The 23,878-nt window shown below is 41.0% G+C and overlaps 1 protein-coding gene across 1 annotated transcript in view; it reads left to right on the forward strand.

The window, feature by feature from the left end:
- The window catches only part of jazf1b (JAZF zinc finger 1b), a 75,302-nt gene that overhangs the window by 45,066 nt on the left and 6,358 nt on the right, over positions 1-23,878 (forward strand). Inside the window, exons 3-4 of the mRNA XM_006636065.3 lie at positions 7,607-7,803; positions 20,992-21,161. Of these exons, the coding sequence (XP_006636128.1) occupies positions 7,607-7,803; positions 20,992-21,161 (367 nt within the window). The remainder of the gene's footprint in view (positions 1-7,606; positions 7,804-20,991; positions 21,162-23,878) is intronic.

The following is a 23,878-nucleotide window of genomic DNA, read 5'->3' on the forward strand; positions in this document are numbered from 1 at the left end:
TCCGACGTGATGGTTGTAGGCAGATGTAACCAAAAATAATAGAAATGGTCAAGTTTCTGGTTTATGGCTTTCTATTGTCTTAGCAATCAACTAAAAATTGAATGGGCCAGACTAAATATACTAATCATGCTCACACACTGAGAGACATGGCAGTGGAGACAAAGAAAAAGTCCAAATTAAACCGTACATGTGGAATTAATGACAATGTTAGCACACCATGCTTTAAACTGCCATATGGCTAATTAAATGGAATAAAACTTTTAAGTGGTTGAAATGGAAGGGGGGAAAAGGCAAATGTCATATTGGCAGCTCTTGCAATTGCCTCCCCAGATACGAGACTCGCAAATCTTGCATCCAATTTCCTGGCCTTATCTTCCGAGTGCCAGCTCACTGTGGGGGGTATTTTGGAATGGTTTGCGTTCAACTTCTGTTGTTAAAAAAAGGAGAAAAAAAATGTCTCCACTCCAGACACTACCCATTATGGAGCAGAGACTGCCTGCATTGCCAGAGCTCAGCAGGTATCCTGAACGGTGCGTATATCTCTGTGAGAGCCCTCTCCTGATGGGGACAAGATGTGGGATGTGAACCAAACTCCGGTGCAGGAATGTGCGAGCCGTCCTCGGGCACAGCATCGTGGCGGATTCTCAGAGACCACCTGTGTCAAGAGCAGATTGTTCTGCTTCCTCACAGCTGTTGCAAACTGCATGCTGTCACACTCAGAAGTGTTCCAGGAGAGAAGGCATTTAAGTTAATATTGTGTGTGTGTTACATTTTCAGGATCAAGAGCAAATTTTACTCTTGTGGCGTTGGTGCAGTGAACATTCACAAAGTGAGAATTTTATATTGCATTTTGTTCATGGTGTGAAGGTCACTTTGGTGTATATGTTTAGCTTGAAGCACCGAACGTTGGCACCTGTCATTTGAAGTATTTTATGACAAATGACAAGTGGTCGGTTCAAGGTACAGCATGGTCTCGACATTTACCAGGGTTCGGTGTAGGGAACATTCATGAGTGTTTTTCCCAAGTCCACCCCATACCATTGCATAATGCACTACTGTATATATATTTGAGTGTTAACGGACATAAGTAGCCCTCCCTTATTCGGTCATTTCAATACTAATGTATTGGATTTAAGAAATCAAAATAATATTAATCAAAACAGCCGTAATCAAAAACTAGTAATTAGCTAAAACAAAAAAACATGAATCCCTCCTCTGTTCAGCGGATGCCTGCACTTTCTCTCTCTGCCTGTGATTCACACACAGCCCTGTAGTCAAAATGTAAAGTCGTCTCCAGTCTGTCATTCTCCACACTGCCAGCACAGAACAGGGAGTGTTCGATACAATATAAAAACAGAACCATGCCGAGATGTGCGTGCTGGGTAGTGGGTACTTGGGCAGAAGGCAGAGGTTCACTTACTCACAGTAACTCGTCTCGCAAGCCTAGTGGGCTCGGTTTCATCCCGCTCTGCTCTTCTTCCATTTAAGACGTCATGGGCCAGACCGAATTGCAAATCAATGAATTTACAAATGTTAAACCCTAACCCCACTGTATTGTAATTGAGAAACATTCTGACCACTGTAGCCAGCCAAAAATTCGATTGGATAACGTGCCTGAGGAGGGAGCCGTCTTCGGTAATTATTAACAAAATTCTAGGAACCATCAGCTCAGGCTTACATCATTACATTGTTGTTTGCCTGTCAAGCTGTTATAACATTTCAAATTTCATGACTTAGTAAACAAAGACTTGTTTATGCAGAAATAAATACCCCCATAATAGCCAAACAATTTTTAGGATTGATTGCTAACAGCATTCCTTTTAAACTAATTAATTTCTCTATAGAGGAATGCATTTTATATGGTTTATACTGCTCTAAACATATCTGGATGGACTATAACATTACTCTGAATCTCACAGTTTCAGTGGGGTCTCAGCAGTAAAACATGGCAAAACATAAACCTGAGTGACCCAACACCTGGACAGCAGGTGAGGACGCCCATCCCTGTGTATCCCTGCGCCTCAGCTGTGGACTGCGACTCTGGGGGAGAGACAGCTCCCTGCACATGGTCAAGACCCCATCAGCCGGGCGGGTTTGTCCTGTCCCTCCTCTGGGTGCTGCTTGCCCACAGAGTCCTGCAGCGGCCATGCCCCCCTGCACCTATCTTCAGGCCTCCATAGCTGTTGCCATTATGTGCATTTAGTGTCTTTACCGTATCTCTGCAACACGATTCTCTTGAATTTGTTTGTGTGCATGAAAGACGGGCAAACACGTGGCTTAGTGAAAGAGACAGGGAATGTGTCTTGGGAATTGATCCTGACAGGACTGCAGAAACATGAAGCCTGCAGGACATAGTGGCAGTGCTGTGTCAGGGGCAGGGGACTGAAACACCTCCAGCCTGTGCACGGGGCCCGGACACAAAGGGGTGGTTTTTCTGGCTGAATCCCATTACTGCTTCCCACGGCAGAGACCCTGCTTATAGGAGAAACTGTGAAAAGTTTGCTGAGGTTTGTAGGTAACATGATGGAGTTTAGTATGATTACTGTCAGACTCAGAAGTTTGTTGTTCTCAGCAGTAGTGTTCCACGTTATTATAGAAAAGTTAGTATCCTCATTGGACCTTTACAAACACCAACATCCGACATTGCCAAATAACATACTGTAATAGATGCAATTGGCAGTTGCTATCCAGGGAGAATAATGGAGGCCATTCTGTGCATCTCTGCCAGTCTGTGCTCAGAATCAGTTGTGCATGTGCACTTGAGCTGAAGGTGAATACAGCTTGAATAACATGATTAGAGGTATCTGGCCTCAGACCATCATTTAATTTCTGTTGACTATGCCCCTGTATGATGGCACTGCAGTTATGAGCTGTGCCATTATTTGAAGAAAACAGCGGAGAGAATGCAGACAGCTGACACTGCAGCAGTGCAGCCAGCTGCCTGCTGACACAACCCTGCGTTCTCATGCTCTGACTGACAGAGCTCTGAAAGCTGCTCACACCAGGGGTGCTGAAGGGGACACAGTTAATGAACTGCAGCCAGGAGGAGGATGGAAGAGCTGTAGGCCAATTAATAATGAGAACATACTGCGTGCATGAGTATTGATGTGGAGAACTACACTTAAACTCATCCTGTTGTGAGGAATTCTTTGGCGTTTACAAGAATGACCTTATGTTTTTGAACAGTGACTAGAAAAAATTCAGATTATTCTCGTCAGATGTTTTTTTACCTTTTCCTCCTAAAGTCGGTGGGTAAAGAGTGTGCAGTGCGTCCAACAGGCCTGCAGAGGGCAGTGTTGCACCATGTTTTGTAATTGGTGAGGCAGAGAGGCTGGCCTGTGTGTGGGGGAAGGGAAGCTGTTATTGTTCCCTGCAATGCTGTCTTACATAAACCTGCAAAGGCTGGGCAGCTGTATTTTTCAGGGCATTGCATCATTCAGGGACTACTGGAATCATTGCATGCTTACTTATCATAATATCTACCCATTGGGAGATGCACCATCCCTCCGCAGGATGAATAGTTTTCATCCAAGCAAAGCAGTAAATGTTTTTTAGCCACAGTGGTCTTCCTGTGGTTTAACAGTGATTTCTTATCAGTGATTTTTCTATTTAAAATATACATAAATGTTTAAAGGGCTAAATATGTGTTAACAGACACAAAAATTGGTAACTACACTGAATGAAAATAAACTTTTTGTTACATTCATTTCTGACATTGATCTACACATTATTCAGCTCAGCCATGTGCTTTCGGTTTTTAATGAAAAACTGTGCTGTAACAGCACTAAAACGGATCAAACACTGAGAAAGGAACTTCCTGCTGCACTCTGCCTTGCAGGCAATGTACTCTGCTTCTTGCAGATGCCAATCTGTTTTCATCATAGCAGGGTTTCACTTTATGTTCAACAGGACAATTGCCTTACTGTACACTGACTAATTGGTGGGCCCTGCTTTCCTGCGGTGTCCTTAATGAGAGTATCACTTAGCTGTTGAGTATAAATGTAATCAATGATGTTACATGATGGGTATGTTGACCATGTACTACAGAGAAGTTGAGCTGGTTGATTTCATACCCAAGGATGGATGTTTCATAGACTTTCAAGTTTTAAACTGTAGTACTTATGTGGTTATAGTATAACAAATCTTGCTTTTAAGAAAGTACCACAAGTAAGAAGCTTGTTTTATTTGACTGCAGCAAACCTCCTGTTGTTTTTTGGATTTTTGTAAGCTTTTTAAAAAAACAACTACAGCACTTGTGACCATAAAACTTTATTGTAGTCCAGCATACAAAAGGGCTGTGCTAGTGTTCCCTGAACAACCCTGAGGACAGCATACTTTCTGTGCTCCTTCCAATCTTAGTGTTATTTAATGCTAAAGAAAATAAAAGCTCAAGTGTCTTAATTTCTGTCTGTAAGTGTAGATTCTTTGAGTCCGATGTTGATATGAATGAGCTGATAATTGCTGATAATTAGGCGTGGGATGTTTTTAATCCACACAAGCGGTGATTATGTAGAATTCAGTTGGCCCATCTGGCCCGTTTGGTAGTTAGTAGCTAGCAGGTCGATTCAAGTATCATCCAGCCAGGGTAGCAGCTTCAGTAACATGGCTGAGGAGCTTGTTCCACACTCTCACCACCCTTGAGGTAAATGTTTTTGAAGCTGATATCCTGACTTCTTTCATGAAATGGCTGCGTGATCCCTGGATCAGTTAGCTACTATCCCACGGGACTAGAGGGGCTGGAAGGCTTCTCTCAGTTGGAAGGTTTTAGGGTTTAAAAGCACTTCCTCATGGTTCACACTTGCGTCCGCCGGTTCATGCTTCACTGTTCATTCTGAGGAAAGCCTTCTGTGTTGACCAAAACTGGATACAATATTGTAAATGAGACCTTAGTAATGCTTTATACAAATATAATGTAACATCTCTTTATTTACATTCTGTGTTTTTAACTGTTATTTGCCTTTATAGTTTGATCCACATATTGTCCATTTTGTATTTATAGTTTATCTTTGTGTTTCCTGCATGCAACATTCTGTACTTTTATATATTGAACATCTTCTACAAGGTGTTTTCCCAGTCTAATTTTTATCTTAATCTTTTTCTGTTTCATTTTTTGCATCTAAAGTGGTTTCTAATTCTCCTATTCTAGTCTGAGCCCTTATTGTACAGCTTATCTGTACTTTCTGTTTTCTACCTAATAACCAAATCCCAATCTAAACATCATCTTTCTCTGAAGGCCTATAATTTGACACTTTAATCTTTTATGAAGCCTTCTAAAATCTAAATACACCATATTCTGTGTTTTGTGAGTATCCATAACTATTGTTGCTTGTTAGAATGTTGTTAAAAGATGATCTGTCTGTCTTTGTAACACAGTATCATGTAATGCACGTCTAAAAACTTGCATTTTCTCATCTTGTTTGAGTGTGGCAACTGGCAACTGTGTTTCATCATAGCTGAATATACAGTAACATTTTAATTCACAAAAGAGTACTGTAATGTGTACTGTATGATCTATTTTTCTTTAGAGACTTCTGATTAGAGATTATTATCTGGTCATCATTCTAGAGTCAATATCTCTTTGCAATGTGAAATACTAGAAAGGTGTTTATTCTCCTACCAGTAAAGTTGTTCCTCATCACCTGAGAATTTATCCTTTTGTGCCACAGTGCTTATAAGCAGTATTTATCTTAAAGTCTACATTAAGAGACATAACTTCTCCAAGGAGAGCAGCCATTATAGAAATATTTCCTTGTAAGTAGCCAGGACAACCAATGAATCAGGGAGCTGTTCTATTTTGATCTGTATTGCATCTGATACCGAGCACTTTGTATAGTGCTGACCGCTGTTTTAAAGGGTGTAGTCTGATTTGTATGTATTGTTGTGGGCACACAGCGTGAGGCACTGTACTACATTTCTTTGCCACACTGACATTTAAATGGGATCTTCTGAACAACCAAAAAGGAAACAGCAGCCCAAAATTGTTATTAGATTGTCTGTTTCCAAAGAAAACTGTTAATTATGTCATGTCTTGTCTAATGCTTTATTCCAACATCTGTCTCTTTTCAATTCTCTGTGGTAAGCCAGACTTCAAACATTCCAGATGACAGTATAGGCGGTGCTTCGCCATACTATGAAATGAATGTTAGATTTTATAAAGAAACCAATGAATAGATTGACCTAATGTGTGTAAATCAGCCCCGCACTAATAACCTAAGGGTCTGTACTTCTTTCGTGGGATGTTCCAGATGTATAGAAAGAAGTTTTTGGGGGTCTTGCTATTTGTTGCATTGCTATCGAAGACCCAGTGCAAGGCAAGTCCACAAGTATGCAAGTCAACAGAACAGAAGCAGGTCTCTTAAGTTGCTAGAGGGCAGAAATATTATACACAGTTCAGTATAATCTTAGGCTCTCCATTGTTTATTGTTAAACACTTAGTGCAGGTACTTAGGGGAAAGGCATAAATCTGTTTAATCTTAAATAGGGTAGATTAATCCAATAAACATGGGCAGGTAATTCAGATTTGCAACATTCTTGTTGGCTCATATGAACAAAGGTTTCAAACATGATTAGGCCGTTTGTCCCATCTAACCTGTCTGGATTTTAGGAGCTAATTGACTGGAGGGTCTCATCCAGCTGTTCCTCCTGTTGTGTAGATGTGCCTCTTGTTCACAGTTTTAAAATTATGTCTGCTTATTTTTCACTTGTGTCCTCTAGGTCATGTTTTGCTGTTGATTCTGATGAGTTGATTTAGTTAATTTGACTTGACTTTTTGAATTTGAAGGGTTTTTTTTATTAAAACTTTTGAGAAGTGATGAGTTTTTTTTGTCTGTAGATATGTCTTAAACATGTCTATATTGATGGGTTCAGGAAGGGCCAGAGCAGGGGAAAGGGAGTTCTAGATCTACGGCCCATTTTCATCTCCATCACTGGGTTATTCTTTGTTGACCCTATCAGGTGTTGGGACTTCAGACGGTTCTAAAGGGAAAAAAACTGGTATGTATTTCAATTGCTGAAAAGAGAAGACACCTGAAGAAGGCTCCACGGCCAAAATGTTGTGTTTTCTTTCTTCTCTTTCAGCAGGGAATAAACCCATTACTTGTTCCTTTGCAGCCTACACCTGCTGACGCAGCTCCCCAACTGAACTAGGCAGAGCTTGTCCCTCTTATTTATTTGGATGCATTTTTGTTAGGATCAAAGTTTGTTTTTTTCTTTACATTAGTTTAGAGGGAAGTGGAGAATTAGCTATTTTCTGAAATCTTCCGTCCAGGTACTTTGGGATACTATTTGGGAAGGCAGGATATAATGCACTGGACTCTAAAACGGAACAGTAAATAGGCTCTCAGTTTTAATTTAGCATATTTCAGTTTATAATTGAGAAGCAATACGGAAAACAGAAGATTGGCCTGTAATCATGAAATCTTTTTTCAAAACTGTTTTGCATAAAGAAAATATAATATAGCATCTTCGTACAACTGCACAAATAGTGCAGTTTTTTGTAAGGAAATTAATTTGGCAGATTTGGCCTTTGAAAGAAAACTTCAGGAAGTGAAGAAATGAAGCGAGTAGTGTCCATGGCTTGAGGATCTCGGTGTTTGTTGTCCTGCAGGTTCATGACCGATGCTGCACGCCGGGAGCAGGAATCCCTCAAGAAGAAGATTCAGCCCAAGCTGGCTCTGACTCTCTCCAGTGGCGTGTCCCGTGGAAGCGTGTCCACTCCCCCCCGGCACAGCAGCGGCAGCCTGACCCCTCCCGTCACGCCCCCCATCACCCCCTCCTCCTCCTTCCGCAGCAGTACCCCCACAGGTGAGCCGGGCCGGGCCGGGCCGAGCCGAGGGCAGCAGCAGCGCACCGGACCCATTGATTCGGCTCTGTTCCCCTTGCGGGGAAATTCCAGTCATGGTTTACTCCTGGACTCTTCATTTACACTTTGTTTTGTGAAACATTTCTTTCCCTTGTCTTTAAGACTTTTTAACCTGTTGTAATAGTTTTCTCATAACTCCAGCAGTTTGGTTCATCCGCAGACGCAAGTGTTGGTGTAAAAAAAAGAGTCCAGGGTACAGAGCCTTGCAAAAGTATGATGTTTCATTTAATTGAATTACAAATGATGGATACAGGTCTTTAAAGGGGATATTTTTAATAAAGCTTAAACTCTCAAACTAAACAGTTTTACAGGGAAAGATGTTAAATGTCAGCAAAGAAAACTCCAAACCTAAAATTTGATGGGTGCATAAGTATTCAGTACTTGTAAATATTGGCTGAAGCTCTGTCTAGTTGGTTTGGGGTCATTGCTGGACAGCAGTTTTCAAATCCTGCCAAAGATTTTCTGTTGGATTCGAGTCTTATTAAGACACTCCAGTCTAGTTTTGGCCTTCTGACAGTGTCCTTCTGAAATTAAAATGTTTATTCCAGTTTTTGAAGCTGAACCAGGTCTTCTATAAGTTAGTTAGTTGTTTGTCGTTTGATCCATCCATTTTCCCCTCAGCCTCCCAGGACCCGCAGTGAAACCCAGCCCCATAACATAGTGATGCCACCACTGTGCCTGACAGTATGGATTGTATTGTGTCAGACAGCGCTTTACACAAGTTCCAATTTTATCTAGTCTGACCACAAAATCCCTTTCCACGAGTTTGTAGTATCCCTTATATGTGGGATTTCTGATTATTTTCAGTAATGGCATTCTTCTCACCACCCTGCCATACTGGCTAGCTTTATGGTGTTACTGGGATATTGTCGGCTCCTAAACTCTCCCATCGCAGTTACTGAAGTCCGTAGCTCTTTCAATGACATTGTTGGCTTCATGATGGCATTCCGAGCCAGTCTCCTGTTTCCCCCAATGCTCATCTTTGAGGGACAGCCTGATCTAGGCAGCATCTTTGCGATACAAACGGCCCTCCACCTCTTGATGCTTGCCTTCTCTGTACTCCAGGGATATTCAAGTCTATGAGATTAATTCTACACATACCCAGATCTGTGCTTTTCTACAATTTTATAATTTAATTGTTTTGAAAGCTGCTTGGTCATCATGGTGAAATTCTCTCCGAGAGTGAGGGATCTTATAGAGACAATTGTACTGTGTATATTCTTAAATCATATAAACTGTTATTATAACATTATTGTAGACAGACAGAGGCCTCTCAAATCGTGTTCACCTGAATTAATTAAGGTTTCCCATAGTAAAAGGTGTGAATACTTATGCAATCCTCCTATTTTAAGTTTCTTGTGATAAAAAATAACAGGTTAGAACAATGTGTGTACATCACAGTAATTTAACATAATTATTGGGGCATCACAGGGGCCTTGTACATGTGATGAAGGCCCTGTATACAGTATGTGGGAGCAGCAGTGCTATTTTATGACACAGTCCTACACCTTATCACCTCTCTTCAGAATGTGAGCGATCATAAGAGGGCTCTGTGTGCAAACTGCTGCTGCTAGATTTTGTGCTCACTTCCAGTAACATGTAACACTGTTGCCACAGCCGTAACTCCCTCAGGTCATAGATTTGAGCTGGTGATTTATACTCAGCCTCACTGTGAGTGTGTGAGAAAGATACGGACTCGTCCTGTGAGGGCTCTGCATTTTCCTGAGATCCGCTCGTGAAAGGCCTGAATATGCAATGTAAGATGCATATTCACCTCTGGCCTTTCCACTGCTATGCAAACTTCAGCTCCACTAACTACTGAGTCCTGGCTGGCTATTTTTATAATACAGTTCAGCTCCATATATGTGAGTGCTCTGTCTTGTGCGGAGTAGGATAACTCACTGCCTGCTTCTCTAGCCACGGGAGAGAAATATATGTATTTTCTTTTTTAATCCATGATTTTATTTTAATTTATTTTTTTCTACCCTAGAGCTAAGATGAAGTCATTCATAAATCACACACCTTGGAAGTGACATACCCCGTGATATAACCTGCCTGCAAGGAGTTCAGAAAAAAGACAAGCGTTTGACTCTGATGTGCAGCTGCTGAACTGCTGGCAGGCTAGAATTTCACAGGAATTCATTGTTGTGGTCTGTGCTTTGTATATAATTATGTAGATATAAAACAAAGTTAGATATGTGACCTCAAAGCTAGTGTGGAACAATAAAACATAATCTAAGTATTTATGCAGGATAAAAATCAAATGCTCTATTGTTAGGATCTATTCCTACATCCATTAACAGAAAGTGCTGCTTCCTGGCGGGGGCCACAGAAACATCCCAGGAGGGGGGACACCCTGGCCCAGACCCCTGTCTGTCTCGGGGCACCCGCACCCCACTCACTCACTCACACACGCCGGACAGTTAACCTCACCAATGAGGAGGGAGCTGAAGCGCTTGGGAAGACTCCCTACTAACAGGGAGAACGTGCAAGCTCCACACAGAAGGCATCCCAGGCTGCAATGGAACCCCAGGCCAACAGCTGTTAGGCAGCAGTGCTGAATGTCTTGCCACAGTGCCTCCCAGTTTTACCACGGTGTGTTTTTCCTTCCTATCCGTGTGAGACATGCAATAGGATGTTGCTATGAGCTACAAAAAGCCCAGAGTTTCTTACCCAGTAGGCTGCACTATTCTAGGACTTCTGCTCCTGAGAAACTGGAGCAGATTGTTTTCTAATTGTTAATTTAATGTCTCTTGCAAATACAATTATTTCGCTAATTGCTGTGGCAGGAGACTAAAAAGCTTATTGCTGGTGAGTTTAATGTTACACTTTAAAGTGTTACTTAACTGGAAGTACAAGGGAGTTTTATAGCTATAAAGAATAAGCAAAGGGGGCCATAAATTGTGCCTGTGTGATATTAAATTGAATGCACCTTTCTCCCCAATTTACTTGGCTTGTAAACCCAGTTATTTCAACCACTGAACAATCATAAGAATGAATGAATTTTCCATTGGGGAAGGAACAAGCAATTGTATATCACTCTCCACTTTTTATGTTTTGCTTCTTGCACTCCACTAAACATTGAGCATGTTTTATGCCTTTATCATCAAACAGATTATTGGGTATTTTATTGGTAGAATCAAGCCGTGCAGGGCACTGTTAAAAGCTATATATAGAGTGCGCAGAGGCTGTATCAGACAATGTTTTTAATTGGAAACAATTGAAGCCCATTATGTAAGAATGGCTGATATTAACATAAATTGATGCGACAAACATCAGCATAAATTGAAGATAGAACTGCAAGCTGAAAATTAGAATTAATAGATAGTTAATAGATATGTATTCTGTGACCTTTTAGTTTTTATTGTGGGTTCTTGTGGTGCCCTGGCAGGAGGTTAAGCGATAAGGGGCGAGTGGAGGTCTGAGCTCAGGAAAGCAGCTGGAGCTGGCTAGGCAGGTTTGAACAGGAATCGTATGTTGGTTAGTCAGCCTGTGGAGCACAAAGGTAGCAATCACTGGGAGGTCCCAATTACAATCCTGACAATTTTATGTAAAATGTATTAAATAAAGAATAGGCCAGATCACATAAGACTTCATACATATTTCTTAATCCTGTTGAGGAGAGTTTGTAATTTTGTGAGTCATAAATGTGTCACTAGGGGCCCTGTAAAAAGTACCCACATGAAGAGATCCCCACACTTTGCAGTTAAAGCAGTTAAAAAAATCAATTAGTTCAAGAAATGGGGGAGAGTTGAGACTTCCATTGGTCCCGGATCTCAAAAATGTTTTCTGGGACCGTTTGGCTGCCAAATGTTTTAAGAAGCTGGTTTCCCAAATCAAGCAAAAGAAAATCCAAACTTGAATTCTTGAAGGCTATCACAGCCTTGTGTTCCGTTTGGTTAATTTGTGTGAATCTGTTTTCTAAAGATTGCCATATTTAGCCTGCCTGTGAGATTTGTTGTTCTTTCTCTCCAAATTAGTGTTTCTGGTGTATTTCTTGTGGTTATTAACTCAGGGGTGGATATTAACCTCAGGACCTCTTCCTGAAGTGAATTCTTTCCCACATAGTTCTATTCCTAAGCTTCACTTCCTAACAGCTCTGGTATTTTGCAACTATAAAGGCAACAACAGGACATGGGAACTGTCCTAAAATCTCAGCTCTTCAGTTTGGTGTCAGCTGTGATCACATGTTGAACAGCATACAGTACTTAACATACCTGTGTAATTCTGGTGGATCTCATTGGTCAGTCTTTCTGGCAGCTCTGAAATGGTAAGTCAGTCTGACCATTGAATAGGTTCCATTCACTTTTCCTTAGACGTTTGCATGCCTCCCAGAAAATCCAGTTTCCTTGGACAACCATGTAATGTGACGCTTGTGCGTCAGGGCTTTGTGAAGACTTGTTCTTTGGCTTTGGGTCTTCCTCTAAAAGGAAGAAGCAAAAACATAACAAGCAAAAAATGAAAGAAAAGACCTTCTGGTAGTCTAATGCACTTTTCCAGATTGACCTTGAAATGCAGTTACATTCTGTCCCAAAACATTGCTGGGGCTGGAAAAAATGTTGTCTTGTCATGTTGAGGTTCAACAAAATGATAGAATCAGCCAAGGTTGAAACATTCATGAAACAATGTGCACTCCTCTGTCTCCCACATTCTACATGTTGGTCCCCACAGCTTCACTTGGTATTGTAAGAGGACATGAAACATCACAGGTGGCCGACATTAGCACTGCAAGGAGCCTGTGTCTCCTAGAAGCTGTTCCAGCTGTTGTCACCAGCGCCCACATTAATTAACCAATCGTCATTCCACACGCTCTTTCCTACTTACACCCTCTCACTCCACTCAATCCCCACTCACCAGTGAGAATTACCCTTCAGCTATCTCTGGTGCGCGCTTCAACACCCGACCTGACGTTCAGCTACACGACCTCGTTTCCTCCTGCTTTGACTTCGTCTCGCTTCCCGTCTTGGAGTTAGATTCACTCGACCTGACTCTTTTGGCTTCGTGACCTCATTCTCTTTTTCGACTCTGTCTTTGGCCTTTTGCTTTTGGGATTCGGATGCTAATTGGTTGCAATCGCCTTCAGCTTCAGGAAGCTGGTTTGCCATCAGCTTCCTGGTTCAAACCTAGCATTTGATCATAGTCCTAACTGGATAATCATGGCTGTATGTACATTTTGAACGGATTTCTTAGGAATGGATGGTAAACATGTTAAAAATAATGGATTCTGGGCCTAGACTTTGCATGTGCACCATGAATGCTTTCCTTAACAGTGAAAAGTGTTTGGTTTCAGCACATACAGTACAATGTGTGAATCATAAAACAAAAAATATATAACATGCTTATATAGTAGCTGTACTTTTATTATATGGAGTTTCTTTTCAGGGTGTTACTTTCTGTTTAAGAAATTTGACTGGAGTAAAGCATGTCTGTTTTTTTGTTCGTGTTAAATGGTATAAAGGCCTTTCTCAGGGATTCGATGCAGAACTTCACATCGAAAGTATGTTCAGAACTGTTCTCATGTTCATGCTAATTACAGTCAGCTTCTTTATACGCACTCATCCATTAGCCCTAAGCTGCTTATCCTGGCAAGCCCAGGGTGTAAGGAGGGCCTGGGAGCACAGAGCTGCTCAAGTCCTTGAGATTTCCAGGTTTTTAAGTGCACAGCAGATGTTCATTTTTTGCAGCACAAATGTTTTTAATTCTTGCTTGAACTTTGTTAAAATGGGCTTTAAACATGTGCCAGGGTTCAATTAGTATCCTGTGACTTAAGGTGGAAAATTTCCTGCTTTGCAGGGGAGTAGGAATTGCAAACCCCCTCCTCTCTCAAATATGTGCTGAGCCCACTTAAAGATTTAAGATTTTAAAGCACATTGTGTTTTGTAGCAATTACGACTGCTGTAGGTTCTTCGGGTGTAACTAGTGTTGGCCTAAGAAGGAGCAGTGAGCCAGTGTGTCCACAAGGGGCAGGTGTGTCTTGCGTGGTCAGAACACAGCAGTGCCGGCAGCAGGCATCACTCCCCACACATACGCACAGGACCCTTGAGTCCAGATCTCAAGGGACTGACAGCTTTACCCAAAGCTTCAATAACATAGCCCTGTTCCATACTCCCACATCCCATTGTGTAAAGAAGTCACTCTTGTTCTCAGTTTTAAACTCCCATGTAGTTTCTACGTGTGTCCCCTGATTTTGATTCCATCGTTGATTCTGACAAAATCCAGACTATGTTAATGTTCTGAGGATTTTGATTCCTTGTATTAGGTGTCCTCGTTGTCTTCGCTGTTAAAGACAATAAAGGTCCCGTTCCTTCTGCCTGCCTATGCAGGAAGCTCCTTTAAACCACACATTGGTCTTATCTAAACTGATTTTAGAGCAGCAATATGGTGACCAAAATTGTACCAAACATTCTGAGACCTTACTAGTGCGTTATACAATTTTAATGTAACTTTTGTAATTGAAATTCTGCACTTTTAACTATATACTCTAGCATTTTGTTTGCCTTTTTAATTGCTTTCCCACTTTGTTAAGAAGTGAATGATGTGTCAACATAAATGCATCAGTCTTTTTCATAAGTAGCTCCTTCAAGGTCAATGTTTTCAATTTTGTATTTAGATTAATCATTTGACTACCAGCATCCAAAACCCTAAGATTGCTTGCATATACATTTTTTCTGTATCTTCTTGAATTACCCTTGCTTCTCATACAATGTTTGCTAATTTCTCCTAAAAATTGGCAAATTGATATTGATAATTGATTATGAAAAGCGGTGGTCCTCGTACAGATTCTTGTAGTACTCCACTAATTACATCACCCCAAACTGAGCTCTCACACCTTAACTAACCCCTCTGTTTCTATTTATTAACCACATCTCAATCGAAATTAACTCTCTTCACAGCCTTTAATTTGATAATTGCACTTTTATGAGGAACTCTTCCAAAAGTCTCCTGAATATCTAAATACAGCCTTTTGTATGATCTTTTGTGACAGTTATTGCTGTTGTTTTTTCAAAGATCTCAAGTAAGTTAAGCAAGACTTGCAGTACTTTTTCAAGATCAATGACTGTTTTCTAGGTAATCATTTTCATATATGTGATATATGTATAGTTTGCTACTTATAATGATTTCTATAACCTTGCATAACTTTCCATAACATATTGGTCTCTTATTTATTGGTTGGGTCATGTCATCCTTTTTATTGATGGGGGCTACATCAGTCTTGGTGTGCCAACAGATGTTTAAGCCAGTGCTGCATGGTTTGGCCTGTTGCTGTTATCCTTTCCAAGGCTGAAGACCCACTCTCTGGGTTTTTGCTCGCTGTTCTTTGTGTGCTGCTATGTGTCTCAATCTGGCTCAAGGGGGATATTTAACTACTTCCTGACATCCCCTGCAGGGGGACATGAGCTGCCCCTGTCGAGCTCTGCCATGGAGTTGAAAGGTTGCAGCTCTTTGCTGTCATTGCCTTGTTGCTGTGCTCCTGCAAAACCTTTAACTGGAAGGCGTTCATTGGGTCCCAGGATCAATCCTGTCGTTGATGAAGATGGAAGGGGAAGAGAGGTCCGGCTGTGCTCAGTCCCAGCACAGCCGACGCAGGGGTGAGAGATGTTCACTCGCCAGAAGCAGAGGGAGCTGTCCAGCCTGACACTGACTAACCGCAGTGTAGCGGTTCAGCTGTCCTAGGTGCCACCCAGCCTTCCCTTCACCCTGGAAGTGCCTTGATGCATGCTGGCCTCAGGAGCCAGAGTCAATCAAGTCACACTGCTTTCAGCCAGGGAACTGCAGTCTGCTCGAGACACCCCTGCCCACAAGAGGGCAGCTGTGGTGTCACGGGGCAGAGGGGAGAGCCGTGCTCTGGAAGTGGCCCGTCTGTCCACAGAGCCAGCATTGCGATCACTGGGGTTGCTCTCTTGCTGGAGTTTCCAGTCTCTGCTGAGGAAGCGCGGTAGGTTGAGGCATCTCTCTCATCTCTCTTTGCCTCTGTCTGCAGAAAGACGTTCTTGAGAGACTGTTGATGGCTCTTGGTGGCCAAATAAACTGTTTTTTTCTGCTCTTACACTGGTTACCAAGTGTGGTCTTACATTTATCAATGAATTAACTTGAAAAACTGCTTCAATTCTGTGTATTTAGTATGAATAAATCTAGTTGGAAATAAATTTAATAAGAAATAAAGTTATTTTTAAGATGGTTGTATTTTTATATCTAATAGAAGAACCTAGTGAGTGTTTCAAAAATATACATTAGGAAGTCATAAAAAATATGGGGGTAATGTATTTGCCCTTCATTAATGTACAAAAGGCTTTTTTCACATTCTGACACCTCTGTCTCTCTCACACACCCACTGTCAGCAGTGCTTTAGCAGGCCAGTGTAAATCACTAGGGCCTATTCCAGCTACAGCAGGGCTTTGTGCAGTGAACTCCTTCTGGGCCTCCACACCTCAGCAGGAGGGGGACAAACTGCATACCTGCAGTATTAATTGGTTCTGCTTGTCTTGCTTAATGGATTATTCTCCACTTTTTTTAAATAAAACTATTAAAAGGAAATACCCATTCAGAGCAACAGGGTTACTATATCTGCTAACATAGATCTCAGCAATTTATTACTTTACTGTGGTCATGTTTAATTTCACATTAAAAAAGCAATTTCCTGGCAGTGACTCCTTCTGTTCTTCTGTATGGGCAATTCCTCACCAGTACTCTTGTGTTTTCTGTGGCAGGCCGCGTTGACAGCCCAGTCTGTCTTTATTCCTTAGAGGCTGATTGAGTGCGGCTCACGGTGCCTCATCAAGGAAGACGCTCTCTTTTCAAGGAGCAATAATTTAACATTTAAAGGAAATGCATAAATGTTAAATACTTTCACTGTTTTTTCTGCCCTTGCACTGGTTACCAAGTGTGGTCTTACATTTATCAATGAATTACCTCATATTTTTCTATCCTGAAATTGAAAAACTGACTTTGTTCTGTGTATTTAATATGAATAAATCTAGCAACATAGGTTTTGGAACCAACAACATTTATTGCCATTGTTGTGCCTCTTGGTAGATGCATTTGAAAATTACATATCCTTTAATTACAGCAACAATGAAATCAAATTCTGAATGAGGATACTGGAATGCAGCTTTGAAGATGTGTGTACAAGCCCAGGGACCTTTAAAGAAAGTTGTCATAATACTCCCAATTGGACCTAAACATCAGTAGTAATTTATACTGATCAAAACCTCCATCCATTCACAGTTTCAGGAATGAGGACCTGATCCTCTACTTTCCAGGATCCAGGGCTTGGAAAGCACTGCCTTCCCTACCTGCCTGTGGTCTCTGTAAACGAACAAGTCACTGCTGCAAAAATATCTTTGAAAATATGTGATTCATCAGCTATTGAAACGTAGGTAGCCCTCCAGGTGTCCCTAATGCAGTTATTGAAATACGGCTTTTAAATTAAAGGAATGTATTAGTAAGCTGGTGAGTAGCTGGGATCTGGATTTCCTTGGTTGAGCTTCACATCCAGCCAGTTGAGGTTCCTTACGAGGTTGAGGTCCAGCATTTCATTTTGATTACAGATATTGAAAGTCAAAGAGCCTCAGATAAAATGCTTAATTGAGGTATTGCAATGCCACAGTTGTTGGAGGAGGAGCGAAATTAATTTGCTTGATTCAAGTCGCTTTGTGGTAAGGAGGGCTCAAACTGAGGTGGTACTGAGGGCCCCCTGTTCCAAGACCTGTCCTGGCAGCTGAGCATTGAAATCCGAGTCACGACAGCAGTGGCTCAAATAGTCAAACAAATCACACGAGTCAGTCAAGAAGATCATAAGGAGAGGAAACTACTCCAGCCAATATCCAATGAAAAAGTGTATAATGAAAAGCAAGCATATGTTATGAAGTATATTTTAAAGATCAAGAAAGAAAAGAATGTTGCAGTGGAGGCTGTAAGAAACAATCAAACTTCTTAAGCATTACGGTAGCAAACACTAAAGGATGAAAGAAAATGTCCAGGAAATAAAGAGGAAAACCTGTAAATGACGACATGGAACAGGCCGATATATTGAATTCATATTTCACTCAGGTATTCACCAAGGAAGGAACAAACAACATTCCTCAAAAAAAAAGGCAAAGTTTCATAGTAAGTTTTCATAGAAGAAGCAGAACTAGTATGTATAATAGAAGCACCTAAGATAAACACATTTCCAGAGCCTGAAGCTGTTAATTATACTTAAGGAAACAGGAGATGCAATTCATTGGCTCTCAAGATGACAAAACCAAACAGAGTAATTACAGACCAATAAGTCTATTTGACGGAAGGCTAAGGAAAGAATAATTAGAACTAATCTGTTCAGCACTAGCTCTCTAATGAATGGTGAGCATGGTTTCTCTTAACTTCTTAGTGTTTTTTGAACAAGCTACAGCAGTGAGAATACCAACAGCATGTGAAACTGTTAAGATTTTCAGAAGACATTTGATAAAGTACCTCATGAAAGATTAATTGTTTAAAACTGCTGGCAGCAGGTCTTCAAGGTAATGCATAGACTTGGTTTATGAACTGGTTAATGGACAGGAAGCACTGGTACAGGTAAGGACTAAATGCTCAGATTTCTGGGGGAGGTGTAATTAGTGGAGTACCTCAGGGTTCTGTGTTAGGACTACTGTCTTTCCTAATCTGTATCAATTTCTGTGTCGGTTCTTGCATAGTTAACGTAGTGAAGCAGATCATTTTCATCATCCAGGCAATGTGGAAAAGTATAAAATGTGAAGGGTAATTGTACAGTGCATTTTGAAAACTGTGTACAATTTGCTCATCGTGATACTGTAATTCCAGAGAAGAGTAGAGCTAAACATTTTAGTGTTGATCAGAGAAGACTATAGGGGATCCGATTAAAGTGTTTAATATTCCCAAAGACACTGACATACTCAGCCCTGCAGATTTCTCCAGAATGAACAATGAAGCACGAAGAAGTGGAAAATCCATGGAATATTCCACATGCCAAAGAACGCTCCCAGGACGTTGCAGGACCAGTGCCAGGATAGTTCAAAGACTCCCACACGTGGGGCAGCTCTCCCAGGAATATTGGCCTGGCGACTCATTCGTGCACGATCGTGGATAGTTCCAGCTAAGAGCTGTTAGAACACTTTTTCTCAGAAACGCAAACCTCAGCGTCACAGCATCCTTGCCTGTGGTCTCCCCGGATTTTAATCCCATCAAGCAGCTCTACGTCACGACTAGGTTGTGAGGTCTGAAGAGTCTCCAGACCCCTGTGGGATGTGTGCGGGGTCCGAGACCTCGCCGTGCCACTCCCCAGCTCAGTGAGCTGGAGGAGGTGCCAGGGCAAAGCTGTCTTTGCTGTGTGAACTGATCGTACGCAGTGCCTCCATTTATTCACCAGATCTCCAGGAAAGGAAAGAGATATAACGCAAGCAGCAGTGGCAATGAGTTTGTAACAAAGTGTGAAGGAAACTGCTGGTAAATGTTTAAATATTTGGGTTGTTGTAAAATCTTAATATCTATCCAAACCTTATAGCTTTCCTAGTGGCGTCTGATGTTTTTGTTTTTTCTCTGCATCTCTCAGTGGGGCTATAGTCTATTGGCCTTCTCTCTGGCTCAGCCCTTGTGGTTTCTGTCGTTGTCCCTGAGGAATGGGATAATTCCACTTTGATGTGCTCACTGCTAGGGATGTTCTCGTCTTTACTGGTTTCTTTCTTTTAATTTGCTGGAAGTCACTGTCTTTGTAAGCTACATAAGATTGCTAGGCTGAGCTAAAGCATCGTCCTATAGCACCAATGAGATGATTAGATATTTTTTAAGTGAGAATCGTTTCATTTTGCTGTGCTGACTTTTGAATTTTGATGAAAAACCAAACCATTTTAATAAGCCTGTTCTGTACATATTTAAATGAAAACCATAATAAAAATTCAGAGACCCATTCTAAAATAGAATTTTAGAATAAATGCTTTTAATGCATACAGAAATGAAATTCTGATAAATGGTGCTCTTTAAAAATGGAAACGTAATAATCTGTGCCAGAGTACCACAGGGATCTGCACTCGGTTCACAGCTCTTTCTCATTTAGATAACTGATCTGATTCTGGAGTAGCTGGCAAATTACTCAAGTTTGCAGTAGACACCAAATTAGGAAGATTAGGGAACACTGCAGAATGAGCAAAATAAATTAAGAAGATTTTGATAAAATTCACGACTGAGCAAACAGGTGACATTTAATGCTGACAGATGCCAGATTTTTCATGCACTTACTAAAAATGTAAACTATAAACCACTTAACTTCTAACTACTTAAACACCCTAGAGGCTGGAATGGCCTCCTCTCATAAGTAACCTTTCTTATGTTTTTATGTCTGCAGTCTTTAAAGTTTTTATTCTCTATACTGCTAATGTAGAGGAGTTTCATGCACAGGTTTTGAAAACATGGTTTAGCTTCTGTTTGTTCCAACATTAACCAAGGAGCACAGTCCAGGTTCATTTATACAGACTAACTCCACTACATGGTATAAAGTGCACTTACCTTTTCTGGATCATAATATTGATTAACCTTTTATTTCGTAGCAGATATTTATAAATAAAATGTATAATACCCAGCCCAGTGATACTGATTGTGGCACTGTAAATATGTCATGAATTGTCTTGAATGTCAGAGCATGGCTGTTGTTAACAGATTGGAACACATGAATTATACGAACAATCCATGTTATTTTGAGATGTAAAATTCTTAAATGGCATTGACAGTTTCTCCACAAGCACCCAAAAGCTGTAGGCAATGTAAAACTGCTTTTTAAATTTAAACTGATTTTCTGCTTTTTAAATATTTTTCTTCTCAAGTTGCTGGCAAAACAGAAACAGCAAAAGCTTTGCATTGTTTTCAGACTGCGGAAGGCCTGGGTTTATACCAGTAGCACCGACATTTCGATTTAATGGGCTTGGCTTGAACTCTGAATAAAAGACCCCTGGTCTTGGGAGACACCAAGTGAATGACAAAACACGGGCAACGTGAGCAAACGCCTTTATTCTTTTCTCAGGATGACCACCTTGTCATAGACCTGTGTCCAGTAAAAATATGGCCAGTGTTTGTTTTTTTGGGGGAGGGGCACTTATCTCTCCACAAGCCTCAACTCTGATGTGTCTGTCCTGGTTTCATAGGCAGTGAATACGACGAAGAGGAGGTAGACTATGAAGAATCGGACAGTGACGAGTCCTGGACCACAGAAAGTGCAATTAGTTCGGAGTCCATCCTGAGCTCCATGTGTATGAATGGAGGAGATGAAAAGCCTTTTGCCTGCCCTGTCCCTGGATGTAAAAAGAGATACAAGGTGAGTTTAGTCTTTTGCTTTGTGTGATCGCTGTGTTTTTGCCACAGAAAGCAGTAGATGTTTTGGGCCAGCACGCCTGAGCACACTGAAACCACACATACAGTGTGGCCCTGGTTACAGAGCTATCTGATCCATGAGCTTTCATTATAATGGTCTTTATCTGGTCCTAATTTATTTTTCATCTTTGTCTTCACAGTAGTTACAATACACTAAACAGCTGGGAACGTTGAACAGTTTTGTGTTGCTCAAGCAAATTTTCCCTTTCCTTAGAAAATAGTTTCTTTGCACTGTTGGAGAAGCACTGTTTGCAAGATGGAGAAGTTTCTTTTGATAATTAAAGATACGTTTCTTTTTTTTTTAATAAGTATATTTGAGGAAAACGTGGAATGTGGAATCCATAGTGTTGTGTAGAGGATATATAATTCCATAATTCATATTAATATGTGGGCTGCATGGTGTTGCGGTTGTTCGCATTGCTGCCTTACAGCACTGGGACCCTGGGTTCAGTTCACACATGCTGTCTGTGTGGGGTTTGTGTGTTCTCCCTGAGTTTGCTTGGGGTTCCCCTGGGTGCTCAAATTTTCTTCCACAGACTAAAGACATACAAGTAGATGAATTGGCTTTTGGTAAGACTGGTGCTAGTGTTAGTGTGTGTTGTGTCTGTCTGTGTGTGCCCTTCGATGGGCTAGAATCCCAACCAGGGTGTGCCCTGCTTTGCACCCACTGCTTCCTTGGATATGCTCCAGGCAGCTGTGAGCCTGAATTGGATAAGCTGTTAGTGATGATGTGAGAATAGTGTAAACCATGTCATATATAATTTTTTATTTCCACAAACATGTGGTTTGCAGTCTGTCCTACTTAAGTACTTTAAAAGGCAGGTGTAAGTTTAAATAATTTACTCCAGTAGAAAAAAAACAGCAAATGTTGGCTCATAACAGACCCAATGAAAATCTCAGGGTTTCCAGACAGGTGCTTCATTTGTTTAAGGAATGTCTTTCAATAAATATTACGGTGAAAAAGTGATTTATAGTTACTTAAAGAGATCTAGAGACGTGATCTATTCTAGGACAATAAAACCCATCGTGTTTTTCCCTTTAGAGTTAAACATGATAAAGAGAAAAATAATACTGAAATGATGCATCATATGAGTTTCTCTCATTTTTCAAGTTTCAGATGTTGTGGGTGTTGGTACACTGCATTAGTTGGTCAGACCTCTCTGAGTTTGCCTGGGCGTTTCTCACAAGCTTTGCTGGAGTGTTTCAGCAGTATTGGGTCGGGGGAGATGGGAGGTAAAACTGCATGTGTCTCAGGGCACCCAGCCATTTCAGTGAGAATCTCAGGGTAAAAAGGATGGAAGATTCGCTCTGTAATTTGTCACATCCTGACTGTACTCTGCTTGACTCCAGGGCATATTCTTTATTTCCTGCGTTCCTCCCAGCTCTGTCTACCTAGCTGCTATATTCTTAAATGCATGAGGGTTCTCCTGCACGTCTTACATGCTTCAGCAGTCAGACAGGACAGCCTAACGATCCATGCAACACAGGGCCGAACAGCCAGCACAGAGATGGCAGTAAGTGCCAGCAGTATGAGGGCATAGAGCCCGAGCGAGCAGCGCAACAGTGACTGTCTCCTTGAGACTGCTGAGGGGAATCAGGGCAGGGTGGCAGACAAACAGTTTGCATAAAAATGGGACAACATCTATGAAGCATTTGGCCATTCATTTAGGGTGTTAATAGCCCAATTATCTGATGGTCTTATCCAGCTGTTTCTTAAACAGCCAGGGTATCAGCTTCAGAAACATGGCTGGGTAGCCTGTTCCATGCTACTGTACCACGATCCACATGTAGAGTAAAGAAGTGCCTCTCATACTTAGTTTTAAATGCACTTTCACATAGTTTACACTTCCTCTGGTTTGTGTCTCGCTGTTGATTCAAGTTTATTTTATCTGTTGATGAGGTTGACTATGTGTCTCCACATACCGACTTCTTACGGGGTCAAAATAGAAACACATATCAGGTTTAGACTGCATAGAACTGCTTGTAAAACTCAAAACGTTTTTACACAACGTGCTGTAAGAGTCTGGAAAAGCTTTTTTCAAGAAGTGGCTGGATGAGATCATTCTACCAGATAATGTTGATGTGTGTAAAGGCCTCCTCCTGTTTGTTAAGGCCTGTTATGTTCTTGTGATGTTATATATCGTATTCAAAGGAACAAGTAATAGTTTTATTCCATGCTGAAAAAAAGAAGAAAGAAAACACAACGTTTCGGCCCTGGAGCCTTCTTCAGATGTGAGCTCCTTTATATATCGTATTGTTCAGTTTCCCTTTCATACTGCTTTCCCGCATTGTCTACGTGTAGTGTAAATGATGTATAAAGCAAAAAACCAAGGTTATTTTCATAAATACCAAAAGTATCATCTTTTTGTAGAGTTATAGCTTGTTTTTTACCTACATGAGAAAACTCTGCACTTCTCTAAATTTAAAGGTGTTTGCCTTGTCTTTTTATTAAGTCTTTTCCTTCCAATCTAAATTTTCTTTGCATCTTTTACATTGTTTGCTAATCTTTTTATTTTGGGATCATCTGTATCAGAATCTACATCATCAGTATAAATTAGGAAGGGCAGTGGTCCTCAAACGGGCCCCTGAGGCACTAATTGCGTTAACCCCCGATAAGGCTGTTTTCTATTAACTAATTATAAATACAAAAGCATAAGCATG

The sequence above is a fragment of the Lepisosteus oculatus genome, chromosome 10 (assembly GCF_040954835.1).
Source record: "Lepisosteus oculatus isolate fLepOcu1 chromosome 10, fLepOcu1.hap2, whole genome shotgun sequence".
Classification (NCBI taxonomy): domain Eukaryota; kingdom Metazoa; phylum Chordata; class Actinopteri; order Semionotiformes; family Lepisosteidae; genus Lepisosteus; species Lepisosteus oculatus.